At 40.1% G+C, this 19,918-nt stretch overlaps 1 protein-coding gene across 1 annotated transcript; it reads right to left on the bottom strand.

Annotated features, from left to right (window-relative positions):
- Window positions 1-2,977: 2,977 nt before the first annotated feature.
- Window positions 2,978-18,808, bottom strand: gch1 (GTP cyclohydrolase 1). Its single transcript, XM_040005023.1, has 6 exons — window positions 18,343-18,808; window positions 12,142-12,251; window positions 7,840-7,895; window positions 5,560-5,591; window positions 4,779-4,863; window positions 2,978-3,832 (listed from the first exon to the last, which is right to left on the bottom strand). The coding sequence occupies exons 1-6, from the start codon at window positions 18,701-18,703 to the stop codon at window positions 3,706-3,708; spliced, it is 771 nt and encodes a 256-aa protein (XP_039860957.1). The 5' UTR covers window positions 18,704-18,808; the 3' UTR covers window positions 2,978-3,705.
- Between the last annotated feature and the right edge of the window lie 1,110 nt (window positions 18,809-19,918).

Raw genomic sequence — 19,918 nt, 5'->3', positions numbered from 1 at the left:
GATGCAAACTGTATGCACAAACAAACGCACTAACTCACACACACACACACACACACACACACACACACACACACACACACACACACACACACACACACTTCATTTGCCTCTCATGGAAATGACAAATTCCAGTTTGGTTGATAAAGATTGGTTTTGTTGTGAGAAGCGAGTTGGCACATGAAGGCAGGCCCTTGCAAAGGACCATAAAACAAATGACAATGAAAAAAATCAAATAAAACTCAGAACACTGGTGTAATGTAAAGATGCAGTCTGAATGTTTCCATTGATGATTCCACGCAATTTGATATTAAAATTATGTTAATACAACAACAACAATAATGTCAATAATAATAATAATACATACGTCATGGTAAAGACTCTAATTTAAATTTGAGTTGTAAATTAATTTTAAAAAAAAAAGAACAGACTGAAGGGCTAAAAAGTTGTGACAGCAAATTTTAGAAATGAGGTTCTTAAAGAGTGACACAGTGTTAAAGTGCCAAACAGCATGTTTAAAGCTCAAACGCATGAACCAATGACACAAAAAATCTTATCCAGGGCTACAGCTGTTTGTAATTACGTTTTCTATTTATATTTTTTTTGTGGGGGGGGGGCTTCAAATAAATGTAGTTGGAAAGGCCCCAGAGTTCAGAGTGATACTGTTAAAATGGTTGGTCAGTCTAACACCTGGAGATACATTAATATATATAAAAACATTATATTAAAAATTAGTCAGCAGGTTTGCTTTCAAGCAACTTAAAGAAGTCCAGATGCTTTTCTTTGCAAGCTCCTTTGACTACGATGACCTGGATGACTGAGAACCTTCACAGACGTCAGCAGGTTTAGTTTATAAAGACTATATGAAGCCTGAAAAGAGAGCCCAGAGAAGGTTCAGACCACTTGAATTATAATATGCTGAGAGGTTGTTGGTTTTTTGGATGTTTTGACCAATGGCCTTCAAAGCTTTGCACTGAACCTGTTACACTTGGCCTTATTTTATGTCATATATATTGTTCGAATGGTGGACACTTACATTAAACACGGCCATTTTCACTGTATGTACAAGCTCAGGATATAGGCTGCTCTAAATGATTGGCTTCAGGCCCTTTTTTCTACCATTGACTCTGTATGATGTCACAAGGAGGGGAAATCCTAAATATGGTCGTCTCAGGCACACAGCTCTGAAACCCGTGTTGAACCATTACTGGATCAAACAAATGACGAGTTAATGAGATAATTCTACCTTTAGCACCAATCTGTTGAGAGGAATGGCCACAAAATCAGGTTTATCTACTTACTGAGGAAAAAGTAGACAGACAATAGCGAAAACTAGTATATTTGAGGTCACAACAGCAGTGAGAAGTAAAATGTCCAGACTACAGTGCTACAAGCAATGTTCCATCTAAGCTGCGCGCGTGCGCAATTGCGCGCTGCTGGCACGGTCTCTGCGCACAGAAAATCTGCATTGTACACAAAGAAAAATCTAACCTGAATTGAAATTAAAATAAATACGTTAACAATTCTATTTTGCAGTGTTAGTCAATAAGTGACTGGCAGCTCCCGTATAGGATTAGAACGATGCCACCTTATCCCATAGTCCAGCCAATAATGCGATTCACACTCGTATATACGCAGCTAATCAACGTTGCTGACAGGCTATGACAGCGTCCTTATGTGCCGACACTGGTGTTTTAGCTAGCAAAGTGGCGTGGCTGATGTGAAGTGAAGCCACGTTAATGACAACGTGTACAACCATTGGAGATGTGAGCAGGACAGGCGGAACAATTGACGGAAAAAGTGTGGACTTTATACCAGTTTTTAAATTGTGTTGATCGGCCACGTAAAACCAGAGTTGTGATAAAAATATATACAATGTTTGGTTTTCTTCCTGAATACTGTCGTTGTTTATATTTACTGCGGGAAGAAACGGTAAAAACGGCGTTTTATAAGGAAAACGCTCAAAAGCACTCTCCGCCTGTGAGCAAAAACAACTCCCCCCTCCCCACCCCCTTCAGCCTTTCCTATTGGTGGAAAAATGTACTATGTGGACCAATCAAAAAATGATATGGCAACATGGCATCTAGTTGTTTAGGAAGGGGGAAGTTTGAGTGACAGTGGTGTTTTGAGATGTGAGAGATTTGCAACGTTTAGCGCAAATCTTGCGTACTTAGTGTGTAGTGTAGTCAATAGGTTGTGTGTGTCAGAACAATGAGGCGACTGCTGAATGTTACAGGTGTTACAGCAGTGATACATCTCCTGCTGTCAGGCCTGCAGGTATCAGGCTGTTGTTCTCCTTTATCTCATAGTGGACAGAAATTATTTTCTGGAGTGGCACAAATAATTTGTGTGGCATCAAATTTGATGCAGAACAGCTGATTGTTCTGTAAATAGTTTGAAATGTTTATTTAAAAAAACGCTTCGGCTGCATTTTTAGGTAAACAGCTGCAAAAAACTTTGTTTACAAAAGTTACTTTTTTGAAGAAGTAACTATATAATTAATTGCCCAACATTGGTCATTATATACTGCATTTTGCAGACAGCGAGTTACAGGACTCTCTCCCAGACCACAGACTCATACTCATAATACAAGTCAGAAAACAAAAGAAAGTTGTGTTTTCAAAATTGGAGTTCAAGTTATTTTTACTTCCAATAGTGTTGACATACTACACAGGTCATGAACAAGATTTGAAATTTTCATTGTAAGTGGGCTAAAGCACTTAATTAAAAGTAGTCTAACATAAATGTAAATGCTGTAATTTGATTATTTTTGGATGGATTCGATGCTGGCGTGACCACAGTGCACACGTCTAATGTTGCTCACAGTGGTTCAAGGGACCGCTCAGGGAGATTGTGTGTTCGCTCAGAGACATGAAAAATTAGAGGGAACATTGGCTACAAGTATCTGAGTTTGCACGTTTGACCAAGTGCTACCACATTAATAGACAGATGAAGCCGTTAATTTAAAAAGGGCTTGTAGTGACACGGACTCCTCTGGGCTGTTAGACTGTAATGGAAATATTTGATGTTTTTCTAATGCACTTTGGTCAGGGTTAGCTGCCAAGTGTTGCTTGATGTTCTCTCTGAATCTACTGACTTAACATAGGCACCGTTTTTAGTGAGGACATTCTTTGGATTCTGATTCCTTAGTTTTTCAAACCTAAAAGTATTTTTGTTTTGTTTTTTATGGCTTTCAGTCAACAAAATCTGAACTGCTTAGTGTCAAAATTACAGATAATTAAGGAAATACTGGTGGAAATATTTATGCTGTTAGTTTGTTTTTGTCTTTGTGTTATTTACTTGTGTCAGTGAGTATCCGGAGGAGTTAAAAGGACCGGTTACTTTTACAGGGAGGGAATTCTCTCCATAAACTGTCCTTCCATTTTTCCTCGAGGCCTGTGACTGATATTTGAACGACGAGCACACACACACAACACAAAAGAGCTCAAAGTCTGTCCCGTCGTCTAAAAGCAAACAACGTGTAAACCAGTGGCCTCGCACTAAAATCACAGAGGTAACAGTTCACTTTATCCGATGAGCACAATAACACAGAAAACACCCGCCTCTGCCTTTGGTGAGATGGAAACAAACACACGCACACACTTGTACAAACACACTCACACACACACGCAGGTAGCACGGCAGCTGGTTCATGTAGGTTGGAGGTAACCCCAGGCAACAGGAGGAAGGCGAGAAGCTTCATCCCCCTCAACTTTTGATGAGCCTCAGAAACTCGTCGCGGGTTTTTGGATCCTCTCTAAAGTTCCCCAGCATGGTGCTGGTGACGGTTTTACTGTTCATCTTCTGAACGCCTCGCATCACCATACACATGTGACTGCAAAGAGGAAGACAGGAAAGATAAAAAGATTTGATCCAAAAGAAGAGACAAGTGCAAAGACCAAGTCATTTATTCGCTGAGCAACTGAAATGTTTTTAAACGGTTAGAACCTGGAAATTTGTCCAAGAATTTGCGACAATATCATTGAAGGTGAAGAATTTCACATTCAGCAAGCAATTTTTGATTTCTCAGGTCACCTGGTGGGAGGACACCGAAATAATCTCTAAACAGTTGTGGTCTGACTTGAGGTCCCTCTCAGACAGACTGAGAAAGTTTTGCAAATAATTTCCATCATGTTGGAATCAATCTGAGCCAGTCTGTACCGAAGAGTGCAACTCGTCTGCAACACATTTTGATTATCAGCCGGTCGTATTCTGGTTATCTCATATATAACTGTTAACTTTGCACTGTAGGGGGATCTTTGTGAGATTTGCCACATTGTAATAATCGTAGTGTGGAACTAGCTAACAACACTGACTCCTTAGTGGCTTTCAAAGTCTCTTGCACTGTTTTTCCTTGGCAGTGCTTGTCCTGTTGTTTGTTGAAGGTCATCCTGCTACACTGTAACAGACAGATGGTTCATGCAATTGCCACCCAAGTGTTTGTTTAAAGTTCCTGACCTTTTCCAACCCTAATTCTAACTTCCTGTCCATGTGACAATTCATAAAGGGTTTCAAAATACTTTAATGCCTATACCATGACAACATTATCATTTAAGAACTCTTAAGTGGTAATAAGCCATGTTTTAATACAGATCCTGGTTCCTTCTGGAAATGCAGATTTCTCACATTACATTTATTTCCCCTGAAAGTTCGTGCAGTGACAACAAACCTTTACAGCTGGGCAGAGAAAAGAAGACGAATGGAGAAAGCAAGGGAAAGGAACACAAGATAATACATTTTAAAAGTAAAAGGTCATTTCACTTGTTGGTTCATGTACGTACGTTGCCTCGATGACAACTCCGACCCCAGTGGGCTGCAGTGCCTCTGTAATAGCTACAGCGATTTGTTTGGTCAACCTCTCCTGAACTGTGGACAGAGAGTACAAACAGACGTACGGCCAGAGCAAACAGTCAGGGATCAAGGGCAGTGCTGGTAGAAGTATTCAGTCCTCACAGGACCTCTGCTAACAAATGATCATTTACTGTGTTCGTGAGCTTTAATGTGGCTACATCGTTGTGTAAACATCGCCACAGATGGAGCTAATAAAGCTTTAATTACATTACACACCGTCAGGTAGTTTTTTTTAATTTAATCAAAGTGTCAGGGCTCTCAAAAGGGACAACACATAAACTTGAGTATTTATGAGTTGGTCTTTGTTTTCATGCAAAATGTTTGATATTTTTACCATTTTGGGTCAAATCAATATCTCGCACAGCGGTGCTGAAGTGGTTACTCGAAGAAAAAAAAACAACTAAATTTTTGTTGTTTTTAATGGAAAATCATTAAAAAAAAACCTCAAACTCAAACATTGACGGATCACCCCAAACCATAACCTGCTTTACTGTGCTTTCTGTACTTGACCCTGTAGGGCTTGACTTTATATTTGGGAAAAGATGGATGGTCACACACATTTTTACATCCAGCCCTTCCTGTCAGATCAAATGCAGTAAACCAACAGAATATTTCCCTGTGAGATGTAAAATAAAAGTGAAATAAAGCTAGTAAAAATCAAAGTACAAGCACACAAAAACTGCATGTTGACAGGAGGAGTTTATTTATTACCTTGTAGTCGACGGCTGTAGATCTCAACAATCCTGAGGAGGAGAGGGAAAGCATTAACACAGCCTCAGGGGAAATATGAGAGCAGTGAGTTTTAGCAGCAAAGATTAAAACGGTAAAAAAAAATAAACATTTAGGGCTGACTCATGAATATAGGAAGGAAGACACAAAAAATGTGTTTTTTATGAAAATCTAAATGAAAGAAGGACTCTGTCAACCGATTTTGGTTACTTTTCACTCAGAATAACTTCACTAAATAGACAAGCTAGAAAGGAATCGCCACATCCTGGCAACCGAGCATTTTTTCAACTAATGTGTTGTCTACAGTATTAAAAAATCCTCAATAATACCATTATTTAAAGCATGTAATCCTTGGTCCTTTTAATAAACTAGTGCCAACTACTATCTACAATGAGCATATAATAATATACATTTGTATTTTTTTAAACCTGAACTGACTGGGGCTAGAAAAATGATCAGTTATCAAGACTTTTTAATCTTAGCATACGCCCCCTCCTGTCATTTGAATGGACATACACAATAAACCAGCCCCATTCAGTAATTTTAGAAGCAGACGCAGCTCTTGTAGATGTGCAGAATCCACCCGGTCTTCCCCTTCAACCTGTTGCTCTTCTCGGTGAGCAAAACCACTTTGGACAAACTCGACCCAAATCACCTTCAGGGAAATGTCACAAGAACAAACAGGCAGGCAGCATGCAGGAGATAACCCACTTTTTTTTTAAGGGAGATGATGGTGTAGCTAAAATCTTATTGGAGGCTTCAATGCAACTGGAAATTTTAAGCAAACAGCCTGCTTACATTCAGTGATGCAGATAAGACTTTGATGGTTGACAGCACCAAGAGATCATTATTTTATTCCTTAAATGATGTGAACTTTTTTGGTGGTTGTTGTAGGTCCAGGAGTCATTTAGAAAGTGCAAGCGTCATGGCTTTCTTATCCTGACATCAAATGTGATGCGAACAAGTGTTCCCGAGTGTTCTCGAGGCTTTAGCTGGTTTGGGCTCACTATCCACTGAGAGAACGATTGCCTGGCTGTTTTTCTTTTCACCTAAACATAATGTGATAATGGACACAATGTGCTTTGTTTTAAAGGTGCAAAAGGGTCTGTATCTGTATAAATACACTTTATAATCATTTTTAATCATTTGATCATGACTGTGAAGCAAATTTGATGACTCTCTGACATGTGTAATAAAGCAGCGGTCCCCAACCTTTTTTGCGCCACGGATCGGTTTATGCCCGACAATATTTTCATGGACCGGCCTTTAAGGTGTCGCGGATAAATACAACAAAATAAAACTAGTACCGGTACCGAAAAAAAGAAAATTTATTCATAACACACGTGAAAAGACCCAGTAAACCGAGTAAACGATAAAAACGATAACAAAATAACGCTGAAAACCGATAAAACCCCTGAAAACCATACATTTCACACCTGAGCCTCAACTCTCGCGGCCCGGTACCAAACGACTCACGGACCGGTACCGATCCGAGGCCCGGGGGTTGGGGACCGCTGTAATAAAGGAATAACAAAATTATAATAAAATAACATTGGATGGAACAAAGTGCAAGGCAGTATTTTAAAGGTTATTCTTTGCAGGTCTAAATGTTTGTTAACCAAATTTGAACTATATCAGCAGGCTGATAATATATTAGCCATTTGCTGATATACTGGTATTGGCATTTGTAAAAGCAGATAAATGAAAATTTAAAAAGTACAGAGGAGACAGCAGAAACAGAAAAAACAAGTCATAATTACTAAATATCGGTACTGGCATCTGTCTTAAAAACTCGTGTATAATGATGTGAAGCTTCACTGGCGATCTGCCTGAAAACAAAGCCAAACTTTATAAAGAAACCTTAAGACCGCAATCATGAATGTCAAGAGCTGTCACTTTTATGTCAGTATATTTTTTATTATTTTAATTATTTTGTTAGGAAAAAAACCAACATTGTGATGTTCTCCATAACAGAAAAATAACTATATTCTCTTGAGATAATCTTAAAACTTAATCTGAAAGTGTAGTTTACTGATTCCACTTGTAGGGATTTCACTTAGAGATGCTCTAAGTGAATGGTGTAGCTGCTGCCATCGCAGTGACTCTCCAGTACTGCGTTAGTAAGGGGTGTTAGCCTGTAAGCCTGAGGGTATTGGGGTCAGTGGGTAGTACACACACAAGTTTTAATAATCAGCTTAAACACACACACACACACACGCACAGATAATGTGACAGTTATGACAATAGAGTAAATGTACTTACCTGGCTAGCTTGCTGAGGCCCAGAACTCTCTTGTTTGGGAGGTATCCAATGTGAACCTGCAGAAAGTGACAAACTCAAGGTTAACCCTGCTCTCATTCTGGCTTATGATACAACTCACTAATGGTATAATTATGAACTGAGGTGTTACTGATCCCAGCTCAGCTCAACGCTGCACAGCGGGACAGCTGTTGCTGAACGTGTCAGCCAGTATAGCTAAAGCTCTCGACCTCATTAGCCTCAGTTCTGATCGTTTCACATACTAATTTGACTACGTTCAAATCTAATCTTCAGCTTCTCGTAACATAATCAGAGTTTCTCAAAACTCATCACCAAGTAGCTGCTGGGCTCACAGCAGATGTCTGCCCCTCCCTGGTTTCTTCCTGTTAAAAGGGAGTTTTTCCTCCCCGCTGTTGCCAAATGCTTGCTCATACAAAGTTGTGTGCTTGTTGGAGTTTTTTCTGTATAATTGTAGTGACCTTACAATATAAAACATCTTGAGGTGACTATTGTTGTGATTTGATGTTGAATAAGTAAAATTGAACTGACTGTACAGGATACTGACCCTCCCCGTTTTCTTATTAGCCGTGCTTTCATGACACAATTCTTTCTGATACTCCAATAAATAAAGATTCAGTTGCACAACTAAAACAAGTGTGGCCACGTTATTCTTAGCAGAAAGCTTTATCTTGACCCGGATGGGCCTCACAGGCCGCTGGTTGCGCTGATCATGTAATAAAGCTGTTCTTTTTGCTACAAGTGTTCCTGAAGCGTAAACCTTTCTCAGATTCATCTTCTTCTCCATGCAGCTTGGAAGTAGGTGAAGTTGTATTTTAATTTGTTCTTAGCCTCAACCTCAACACGGGCTTCTCTTTTTCATCTTTCTTTGTTTTCTCATCACACTGGTGTTTGAAGCTCCAACTCTGATCGATGGATAAGCACATCTTTGGCAGAAACCAGTGTTTTAATCCAAGAACATGGCCCTGTTGTACACACACCTTCCAACCCTACTGGATCTCTGGTCAGACATATTACATCTTTCTTCACTGACAGCTCAAGAAATGCATCCACCCCGCCCAGCAAACTGGAGTTAGTTAAAAGCTTTGCCATCAGGAGTAATAGTTTAAAGAGAAAACAAAATAAAGCCACAGGTGTACACTAATTGCCAAGTTTCGCACATTAGGTACGAAGTGAACGTCAGGTTGATACGAACAACAGGAAGGAAAAGGAAGGCAATGAAAACCGAAGAGGCAGGCGGACAAGACGAGAGAAGCGAGAGACAGAGTCATCAGCTGGAAAATCTCTGCTCGATGGCTGCAGGCTCCAATTCTCATACACACACATATACACACCAACACACACACTGGTACGCTCCACTCAAATGTCAGACGCAATTTTTTGACAAGACGAGAGAAAGGGCAGTGGCAACATGCGTGTGGAGATCTCTTTTCCCTTCAGATGTTACTTTTTTTAGTTCTCTGCTGCAGTGGCCTGATAGACCGACATCAAACGGGCCGAGCATGGCGGCTGCTTTTTTCACTTATCTGTCCCCGTTAGTCAGATTTACTGCCTCACGCTGTGAGTGAGGAGGGGGCAAGGCAAACAAAAAAAACCTCCTGAGGTTTACAACAGCTTAAGTGTAACACAATAACACTCCAACTCTTTTTCTTTTAATAGCCATATTTTGTTCATAGTTCTAAATATTTTGGCATATTTACTATTTGGAGGTTTCTCACTTAACCTGCTGGCAGCTGTTCTCAGCATCAGGCTCCGATTAAATCATTTTATGATACGAGGAAAATTTAGCAGGTAGGTGTTGAAGTGTTTTCTTATTTTGTCCATCTTATTTATAGCACTGAGGTAATGCTAAATCATCTGAATGCACAGGTGTAAAACAAAAAGAAAGTGGTAAACTGGGCGCATGCGTCTGTCTGTGTACAATTTCATTCACTCTCACGATGAATGATTTTTCTCTAAAGATACGTGAATTTAAATGTTGGTGACATTTTGCTCTGTTCCCAGTCAGGATGATCCCACACTGGTTAAATAATGTTGAGGTCCAAACTCTGCAGAGCCAGATATTGTTCCATTGTGTATTTTTCCATCCAGGTGTGCTTTTACTGCATCGGCAGTGTGTTTAGGATTATTGACGATGATAAGCTGTTGCTTAAAAATGAAACTGTTGCAATAAGATCCTTTCGAGTACTGAAAAGATGGCTGTAGATGTTCACTGTTGTGCTGCTGCACAACCTGCAATGATTTGAAATTCAATTTTCAAATGTGGATTCATCACATTATCGGCCCACTAACTGTATGATATGGAATACATCAGCCTTTTCTCCCTCTTTCCCTCCCTCGAGAGTGGCTACTTGACACATGCCCTTTTAATAAGACCTTTTTTGATAAGGCTTAAGTAAACAATAGATGGATGAACTGAAGGGTCAGGTCACTGCAGGGTTTGTTCCTGTTTCTTAAGGCATGACTTTTAAATACTGTTCACCTGCTGCAGCTAGACTAGCAGCACTTTGAGAATCCCTTTGTTAGTGCAAAAACAGGCTTGTTATTTTTGGCATTTTTTTTTAGATTTAAACAAAAAAATCAAAGAAATTCTGGGTGGCTCAAGCGTTTTGCACAGTACTCAGTATGCTGATGGCATTTTAATATAGAAGTATCAAAATAAAATCAGGTATTTAGTCCTTGAATTGACTGATAAAAGTAATTTTTGTAATCATTCATATTTTTAGGACACTACTGAATACGTTACCTTTGTAAAAGAGGGCTGCAGATCATAATGCAAGTTATTAAATACAATATTTGGAGTGCCAAATGTCCTGATCAAACCAAACTGCTTTGTTTGTCCACAATTCATAGTTCTTTGGTTTTCCCAAAGCTCAGTACCCGATTGCTTGTTTTCCACAGGAAACACATCGCAGGGAAGAAGCAATTATGCCTGAATACAAGAACAAAGGACACATGTTTGTTCCAGTGTGTTTTCTCTTCAAACGTTTTCTGAAGAGTTGACATGATAGCATCTCTGCTGACTGCAAATCAGTCAAATGTTTTTAAACAGCTTATTCACTGAACAGCTGGCGACTACCTGCCCAGCAGAAGAGGAGGACCGAGACACCGCAAACAGACAGCCGGAGAGAGGGGCTGGATAAGAGGAAGTGCTGCTGATGATGACAAGAGGGGTGGGGGGGATTGATGCACATGAGTGGACACACTGCGAGAGGAGGCGTTTGTGTGATTCACTGCTGTCATCAGAACCCATTTACACCCGGTGGAAAAAGATCAGCTGCCAGCCTCCATTGTTTTAAATGACATGCACCTGTAGGTGAAGACGGAGGGAGAAGGGAAGCAGAGGAAGAAAAGCAGAAAGAGGGACGAGGCCAGTCTGCCGGTTGGTGGAGAGTAATGATATCAAAGGGGCAGAGAGGAGGCTGAAAACAGATCTCAGCTAATCTGATTGCTTCTAGTGTTCTCTGATGTCCAGACAAACGTCAGAGAGAAATGGTTTTTGAAGATACACATCTGGTTGCACGGCTTGATGTTTGTGGCAATTTTTTGTGCACTAAATTATGGGAAAATATATATATAGCGAAGTGGCTTGTGAGTAAAGCAGAGTGTTTGTTTATGTGTCTCTTTTTGCAGTCCAAAGATGCAATGAGATGTCAGCCACATCACATGGACTGCAGCTCCCTTTCTGCCCCAGCGGTCACCTGCATCTTTAGTCATTGTCCTGTTCCCATGGATGTAATTACATTTGTATCTAGTTGGAGGAGCGCATAACACGTGTCATTCTGTTTAGAGAAAATAAGTATTTATGTTGAATTTCATAATTTAAAATCAGGTCATTAAACAAATTATGACATTTAATGATGTCATTTTTAAAGAAAAGGTGCTAATGCTAATGCTAATTCCTTCCGCCCTTAGAAAATGAAGAGGTCACTGAACCGTTTGATGGGTATAAAAATGATGATTCCAGTAATGAAGCTTATAATGAACAGCAGCGATAAACAGATATGTAGCATATTCTGCTATAGGAAAGTTACCAGGTTAAGCATTCAGCTAAGGAGGCCCACAGCAACCCTGCCGTGTCTCGTGGCCTGTTTATGTAATCATTCACTCAGGGAGCATGAAGTCACGTGCTTTACTAATACGAGATGGTGCGCACTGGTAATAGGTTCATTAGAAGGACTACTGAGCTTGTTCTGCGGGCCCCAAATTCCTGAAATGCATGGAATATCCTCATACACCATCAAGTTTGTGCTTTCAGAATCGCTCTGTGTGTGTGGTTTCTTTTACCCTGCCAAAGATGGGCACCAGGTGATGTTCACACATGGAGAACATGTCAATGTCTTTGACTATCACCATCTCATCGTGGTCTTCATCGAAGATGGCGTCATTCAGAACGTCTGAGGAGAAAAATGGGAGAGATTAAACATAAAGGAAAAGTCTTTTTGCCTGAATTTGACTGTTACCTGAATTTTTTGCAGCATTCCTTGTTTGGTTGATTGATTATTTACTTTTTGCGATCATGCTGATCTATTCTGCCGTTCCTTATTTAGAAGTTTTTTGTTGTTGTTTGGCTTAAATTTTAAAAAACGAAAATAAAAAAAACAAAAACAATGCAGGATTTTTTCTTCTTGAGGGCAGACAGACTGAAGTGAACCAGCCATGCTGGAGGATGCCGGGTTCGCCTTGACCATTCAGCTGCCACGCCCTTTACGATGGACTTCAGTGTTTCTCTCTGACAAACACCACTGTCTAATTATAGCTCTGCATCCTCCTTCGTGTGGTTGCCTTATTGCATTTTTTGGTTGCCGGGGTTCAATAAACTGTTTTATCTTTTGAACGTGACGGCGCAGACGCTTCTCGCTCTCATCGCAGCAGTTTTTAATTTCCTGACTTGCTATCTGCAAGAGGGAGAGGACGGAACACGGAGGGGTGAGGTCACCAAAACAACAGAACACACTGACTTGTTGCTTCGGCTTCTGCTGCTTATTTTATCACTGTGCACATAAAGGGAGAGGCCTGTGGGGTTGACAAGACCGATACATATTTTTCCCTTACCATGTTTACCAATTTTGTAGCCCCTAATTAAAATTGACCCTAACAAAATACATACACACTGTACATTTAGTCTTGTGGTTGTATTTTGACTTTGGGCAATGTCGTGACTGCAGATAAGGACGTCTGCTGTGGGAACAAATCACAACTCTGACCTCAGACGATGCTTAGGGCTGAGCTCTATTCAGTATTCATTTTAAGTCCATTTACTGAGACAAATCTTGCTTCCGATTGATTTGATAGCCGTTGCTGTGACTGTCATACAGCAGGGCATTAACAGTCAGGTTATCTCACAACCCCTGCAAAGCAGAGACACTTCAAATATCGACGTAAACACATAAATGAATGGTTGTTTAGCCCGTTTCTCATTAATCCAGTCATGTTACTGTATGTTATGCATTCATACTAAAAGTTATGGCAGCATTAATTGCTAATACCAGGATACTGTTATGCACAGAGGGGCATCCATAACAATAAATGGTATCATTTTTACTGTCACCACCTTTTTTTGTATTTTAGCAAGCTAACAACAAATTAGAGCAAACCACAGTGTTCAAATGTTGACCTGATCACCAACATTATTATAGCTCACACTTTAATGTCTGAACCATTCATTCTTGTAATCCTTTTTCCAATAGACTAGAGTTGCAATGGTTAGTTCAATAACTGCCAGTATTTTTGTTGTTATTTTTCCAGTTCAGGGTTGAAGGGCCGAAGCCTTTCTCAACTGCCAATGAGCGAATGGCAGGATACGGCCTGTACAGGCTGCTGTTCCATGAAACTGCCAATATTTAAAAAAAATCACTGAAATCCTTCTTCAAGTAAAAATACAAACAGACATTTTTAGCCTCTTATATACGAAGAGTCTCTGTTTTGCTCTGTTTTATTTATTTTATTCTGTTTTATAACACAAAACTCAGGAGTGGAGCTTTGGACTGTTGCTCATACAAAACAAGACTTTTAGAAACATCATCTGGGGGGATAGGAAACCTAAGAAGTGTATTTTGGTCTTAAACAATTTTCAAACCTCAGGCAAATTTCGGTGCACCTCATATTTCATTACAGGGTGATGATGAAGCCATCTACTTCCACATGCCCCCCAATTTATAGTGACCATCTGGAACTATATGATTCTAGCTTTAGAACAGACAGAAGACATCCACAGGAGCAGGGCTTTCAAAGCTTTGCAGTCTTTTAAACACTGGTTTTTGGTTTAATCTGGGGATGAGCAGTACTGCTGGCTTTTTAGGTACTTCTACTGGGATCAGCAAAGCTGGATATATATTTTAACCCTGTGGATGGAGGCTTTAAGAATTCCATCTATCTAAAGTCTATGTGGTGTCTCTAAGGCAAGACGTATTGACCTACAAACGAGATCCTGAATGAGTGCTGCCTTCAGGTTGATACGGTAACAAAGCGGTAATCGTGTTTGAAAGTTTTGCAATCAAGAGCAAAGTTAAAATAGTGTGGGAACACAGCAAAGTCAATAAAGTGCTACACGAAGCAACCAACAGTTTATTCAACCTTTTATTACCGTCAGACAAAAAATGCACTTTTGAATAAATTTAATATGGAAAAGACTAATTTTTCCCTAAATTTGGCACCATTCAAAGTATTCAGAGTTGCTGTTTTCAGAGACCCTGTCAGATCATGCATGACTAGATTATTGTAAGATCCAAGAAAACTTAAAACTGCGACTATTTCCAGGAAATTTCTACAAGCTAAAGTCAGTCATTTTTAAGGTTTACTGGATCTACAAATACCAAGACTGTGTGAATGAATTAGTATGTAAGAAAAAGTGTGAATGCTACACAGGGTTAAAACCTGCCTGATCCAGTTTGTTGCAGCAATGTCCTCAGATCGAGCTGTTGTAGTGAAGCACAATCATCCTTTAAGGTAATTTCAGTCATTACAGCTTCTGAACCTCTAGTTCAAAGGAAAGTTTCATTTCTTTCAGACATAATCAAGTGTGCACCCTGAAGGAAAATAATGATAATCAACATTAACTAAGCAAAGCCAACAAAGGTTGGCTTGGACACCCTGTGGCTGCCAGAGAGAGACCAGGCATTTATCAGGTAATGACAGTGTTACTCATCATCTGTGCTTACAATAGGGCTGCCTCCTGTGTGTGAATGAATACCACAAAGACGCACGCAGAATGAAGAGGCCACATGTTATCACGTTTTGAGCGAAGCAGGAAATGGTGCCGTGAATGACAAAGAAAATAAGCAAATAATGGGGACACAAACTCACTGCTCCAGGTTATAGATAAATAGGAGTTTGTGCTGAACAGTCAGAAGGTTTAGATGATGACTCAGATTCTCAATCACCATGCAGCACATGCAGGAAGCTTTCTGCTTATTCCTAAATTTTTTTAAGCTTGCTAAGTGGCCCTATCATACAGCCTGGCTCATACGTAACTGTCTTCAGTGACGAGAAGAACAAGGAGTTTTACACAAGATGTTGTGGCCCACAGCTCACACGCTATTGATGTCACATTAAGTGGTCATTCTCATATTGGCTGTAGGTTTGGATACAAGGTAGATAAAGGACATCCACCCAGCATTCCAATAGGATGATGCTGCCACCACCATGCCTCACTGTAAGGATGGTAATAGCAGGTGATCGGCAGTGTCATTCATTCATAACAATCCATTATTCACATTAATTAATATTTTCTCATCCAGGGAGGATTGTCCTGTCTCAAGATAAAATGATAAAATTAAGATGGTTTAAACACAGATACATAAATTCAGATTGGAGCAGAAACAATTTGTACATTAACTGTTTAATAAATTGCCAAATAAAAAAAAACTGTTGTTTTCTTTATTTATTAATCAGCTGGGTGTTCTTCTGAGTTATGATCTTGTAAACCACTCTACAGATGGAGGCATAACCAAGATAAAGGGAATTACTCAAACTTTGTTTGACTGATTTGCAGTGACCCTTTTCTTTTTTTTTCTTTTTTTTGTTACAATGAGTCCAATCCATGTCATCAAAAAGCACCTTCAACACAACAGAGCTGCCAGACTCAGTCACTGTGTGGTTTAAGCCCACATCCTTCTATCACTGCATGCCTGAAAATGTGGTGGAAGATCTAACAGACCGGCGATGACAATGCTTAAAATTAAGGTTTAGATTTAAAAAGCCTCCTTTCACTTGTTCATGTTTTGTAAGACATTTTTCATGAAGAACATGCAACCATTTGGTGAGTCTAACTTATTTCTCTGACAATAAATTAAAAAAACAAACAAAAAACAAAACAAAAAAGAAAATATGCTTTGGTTTTTTGTTTTTGTTTTAACAATTCTGTAGAAACCAATTTGAGCGTTAATAGGCTCATGGTTAATGAAAACATTAGCTGCAAACTCCATCTACTTATGAATTAAAAGCATGACATTTGCACTAAACAGAAAAACATCTTCCTTTAAATAACAGCCAGGGAAACATTACAGATCAGAAGTCCTGTTTAATCCCTGCATAACTTTTCTTTACTAAGGTTGTGTTCGTCATGTGCTCGACAGCAAGAGGATTTTAGGCTCAGGTTGTGATGAAAGCTGAACCCATGACCCGCACACACAAACACATAAACGCACTGAGCAAACAGTGCGATACTTCTCTCAAAATGCTATAACTCTCCACAAACATCCAGCTGTGACCTCCAATACATGTGTTTTTTGTCTTCTCTGATTTTCAGTAAGTCAACGGGGAGGCTCCTGCAACAACCAATCAGCAGGCAGATGGTGCAACGCCACCACCTGAACAACAATGCATGCAAAGCCATCATTGTCCATACCATCAACTGAGAAGAGCTGAGAAGAGCTTCAGGTAGATGTAACCATGCTATGAGTTCAGTCAGGCTAACATTAAATTAAAAAAAAACAAACAAACATGAATTAACTGTCTCAACTGGTGTCCACACATGTTTCTCCATTGCATTCCTTCTTTTTACAGCTTCATAACACACAACACACACACAACCCCAACACCCAAACTACCTCCAGATGAAGTTCTGGAGGGGGCAGATCCCCAAATCTAGCCACTCCAACATGCTGAAGGATGGAGAAAAAAGCCCATGTGGAACTGACACTGCACAGCCCTTCTCCAACGTGCTGCAGTAAACCTCCTCACAGCAGCAGGCCAGCCAGCCGGCTCAGCTGGACCAAACATGACATAAATCTAGCAAAGCCTCGAAGAGTGGGTCGTTTCCACGACGACTTTCACCTAAAAAGTTTTAAAAAGAACTGTCTCATCACATTACCTGATATAAAGGGCTGCAAGTGATGATTATTTACTTTTAGGGATGTATCTAGAAATTAATCTGGCAATTTAGTAGTCGTTGGTATTAAACCTAAAGTTTGACGAGAGTCCTTGCACACTAATGGATAAATCCTCAGGAAGCAGGATATGGTGCTTTTATCAAATGTTTTATTAGCTTCAAACAAGCAGAAACAGCACAGGTGAAGTAATGAAAACATTATAAGATTCTTATATTTGTATTTTAGACATAATTATTGTTTTGTTTTTTTGTTTTTTTCATTTGGCAGGAAACACAAAATTAAATCCATCTTTCCATTGAATTTGTGTTTCAGTTGTGGGGGGGCTTTTATTTATTTTTATTGTTTTTTTTGTTTTTTGTTTTTTGAGAGGGAAGGTGGTCTCCCAGCGTTAATCAGTTAAACATTACATGGCTGTGAGCCAGCTTCTATTATATAATCAGCTTGTGAGGTAGATGCATTGTGCTTATGTGCTTTATTTTATGCTTAAATTACTTGAATATATTTTACCACACTTCTATCTGAAAAGCAATAAACGATGATTTGCTGTGTAAAGCTTAAAACTAAAACATAAAAGATCAAATGCTGCTTTCGCATGAATGATAATTCATGATAACACTGTTATCCGCCTTTAAACTTAAATCTGCTTTTCCTTTTAAAAAAATCACGTATCCTGTCCCACTACTACTGTCCAAAGCTTTACATTATTAGCGTTATGTATTCACAAAAATATGACGAAAACCGGCAGAGAGGGGAAACTCTTGAATTTTATAAAAGCCGTTTATAAATGATGGTAATTACTTAATTATGTATTTGTCAGAGGTCTCGTCTCATTTTTAAATTCCCCCCACTCAGATTGGCACCTGTTAAAATACTTTATAAAGAAGCCGATGACCTCGATCACCTGACTTTTTTTTTTTCAAAACCAATAGGAACAAAGTACACCCCACTAAAACAGTCAAGTATCACTAACTGTGCTATATTTCCCTGTGATGCCCTGGTGAGTCCTGACGGAGCACATGTGCACTCTCGGCTCTTTGCGCACTCAGTTTTGGGACGTGTTCTTTCTCCTGTCACACCTGTTGACCGCGGCGCAAATCCCCGGCACCTCTGAGCGGCTTTGTGGATTTAAAAAACAAAAAACAAAAACACAACTCACCGATAATTTTCTCCTGGTAGCCTTTAGTGAAGAACTGCATGGCCGTGGCAGCCCTCCAGGGGGTTTTGAGGAGTCCCTGCCGCTGCGGGTTCTCCCCGAGACCCCGCAGGATGGTGGTGTAGGCAGCGGCCAGGGACGGCAAGCTCATCTCGTTGTCCTCCAGGCTCCTGGTGCGCTCCTCCTTCCAGCTCTCCATCACAGCGGAGGTCGACCGGTGCGGAGCGGATTCTGCTGCCGGTGCCTGAGGACCGCCGGCTGCCCGCTTCACCATCCCGTCAAAGTGGCCGTTGAGCACGGAGCCGCCGTCCCCGTTGTCCTTCTTCTCGTTTGAGCTGTACTTGTTCTGCTTGGAGCGGTCCATCGCTGCGGTTCTCTTGCCTTCTTAGTTGAGCACTTGTTGCATCAGTTTCTGACGGGTACTTTAGTTTGAGTTCAAGTGGGCGACACGGTTGCAGCCTCAGCATCCTTTATAACAGCAGGATAATCCAGAGCGAGCTCCTATTGGCTAGCCAGATCTGAAGGGGCGGGGCCAGACCCCCCTTTGACCGCTATCTGCTTTGACTGTGACCTGCTGCTTGGAATCATTCTGCAGTTTGTGGAAGGTAACAAAGTGCATTCAGTGTGTTTATTACTATGGCCGGATTACATAACAGCGACCACTGACCTCTCTTAGACAGGAGCACGGTTCTAACTGTGCTGCTTACAGTCCTTCATCTCTTCAATCATACATGTATCAGTGTCTGAGTATATTAAAAAGCCTTTCGCCAATCTTCGTTTTCTTTTTCGAGTATCTGTTGATTTTGTTTTTTCTTTAGACTTTTAAAACACAGGCTCAGGAGGGCTGTGAGGCACTCTCTGCACCACTGTTGGGGATATGTTATTGCCAAGTAATAAGTACGTAATAGTGCACTAGTTTTTCCTTTTCAAACAGACTGTATATAAAAGATGCCTGTAGCCACTGTGCCATGCTGTCCTGAGTATTTTTTATAGTCGCCTCTTCACACATCGAATGAGGGGTGGTTCTGTAAAACCAAGAACTCAAGCTCATTGATTAATAACTTCTTTAGTCACTGCCGCTGCCCCCAGGTATACCCTGGTTTGTCCTCCATTCTGATTCTAATATTGACAAAAGTTTTCAAAATGAACTAAAACACTGAACCCAAACGTTTCCTGAGCTCACAGAGCTAGGGAGCCAAAGACCATTTCTCTGACTTCGACAAAGAGAAGCCTTTGTGCACATCCACAGCACTTCTGAGACTCTAAAGCCACATCCATCTTTTAAGTACAGTCTTTTCTTTTAGTCATTTCAAATTAGGAGTCATTTTGTTTAATTAGAATTACCACATGTTAGTAAGCTGGCATAGAGTACAGCCTCTGTATCTTGAAAGTATTTTCATTATGTCTTCATGGAAAAAGCAAAAAAACAAACAAAAACAAAACCCAGAAGAACGCCACTTTAGATTTCATCATAAACCCCCAATGCTTAGGGAAGTTTTAAATGTAGCAATAGTTTGCCTAAGCTGTCACTCAGCAAGAAATTAACAGGGTTGTTGCTGGTTATGTCACAAAAGGGATA

This window comes from Simochromis diagramma, unplaced genomic scaffold, assembly GCF_900408965.1.
Source record: "Simochromis diagramma unplaced genomic scaffold, fSimDia1.1 OVJJ01000494.1, whole genome shotgun sequence".
Lineage (NCBI taxonomy): Eukaryota > Metazoa > Chordata > Actinopteri > Cichliformes > Cichlidae > Simochromis > Simochromis diagramma.
Note: the sequence above shows the minus strand (reverse complement) of the source record. Positions and strands in the feature narration are given on the sequence as shown.

Bases quoted from the DNA above. Each gene is read 5' to 3' on its own strand.
- gch1 (XM_040005023.1), bottom strand. From the start codon at position 18,703: ATGGACCGCTCCAAGCAGAACAAGTACAGCTCAAACGAGAAGAAGGAC. The intron at 12,252-18,342 runs GTGAGTTGTGTT...TTTTCTCCTCAG, and splicing joins CTACCAGGAGAAAATTATCG to ACGTTCTGAATGACGCCATC. The intron at 4,864-5,559 runs GTAATAAATAAA...CTCTGTCCACAG, and splicing joins CTACAGCCGTCGACTACAAG to TTCAGGAGAGGTTGACCAAA.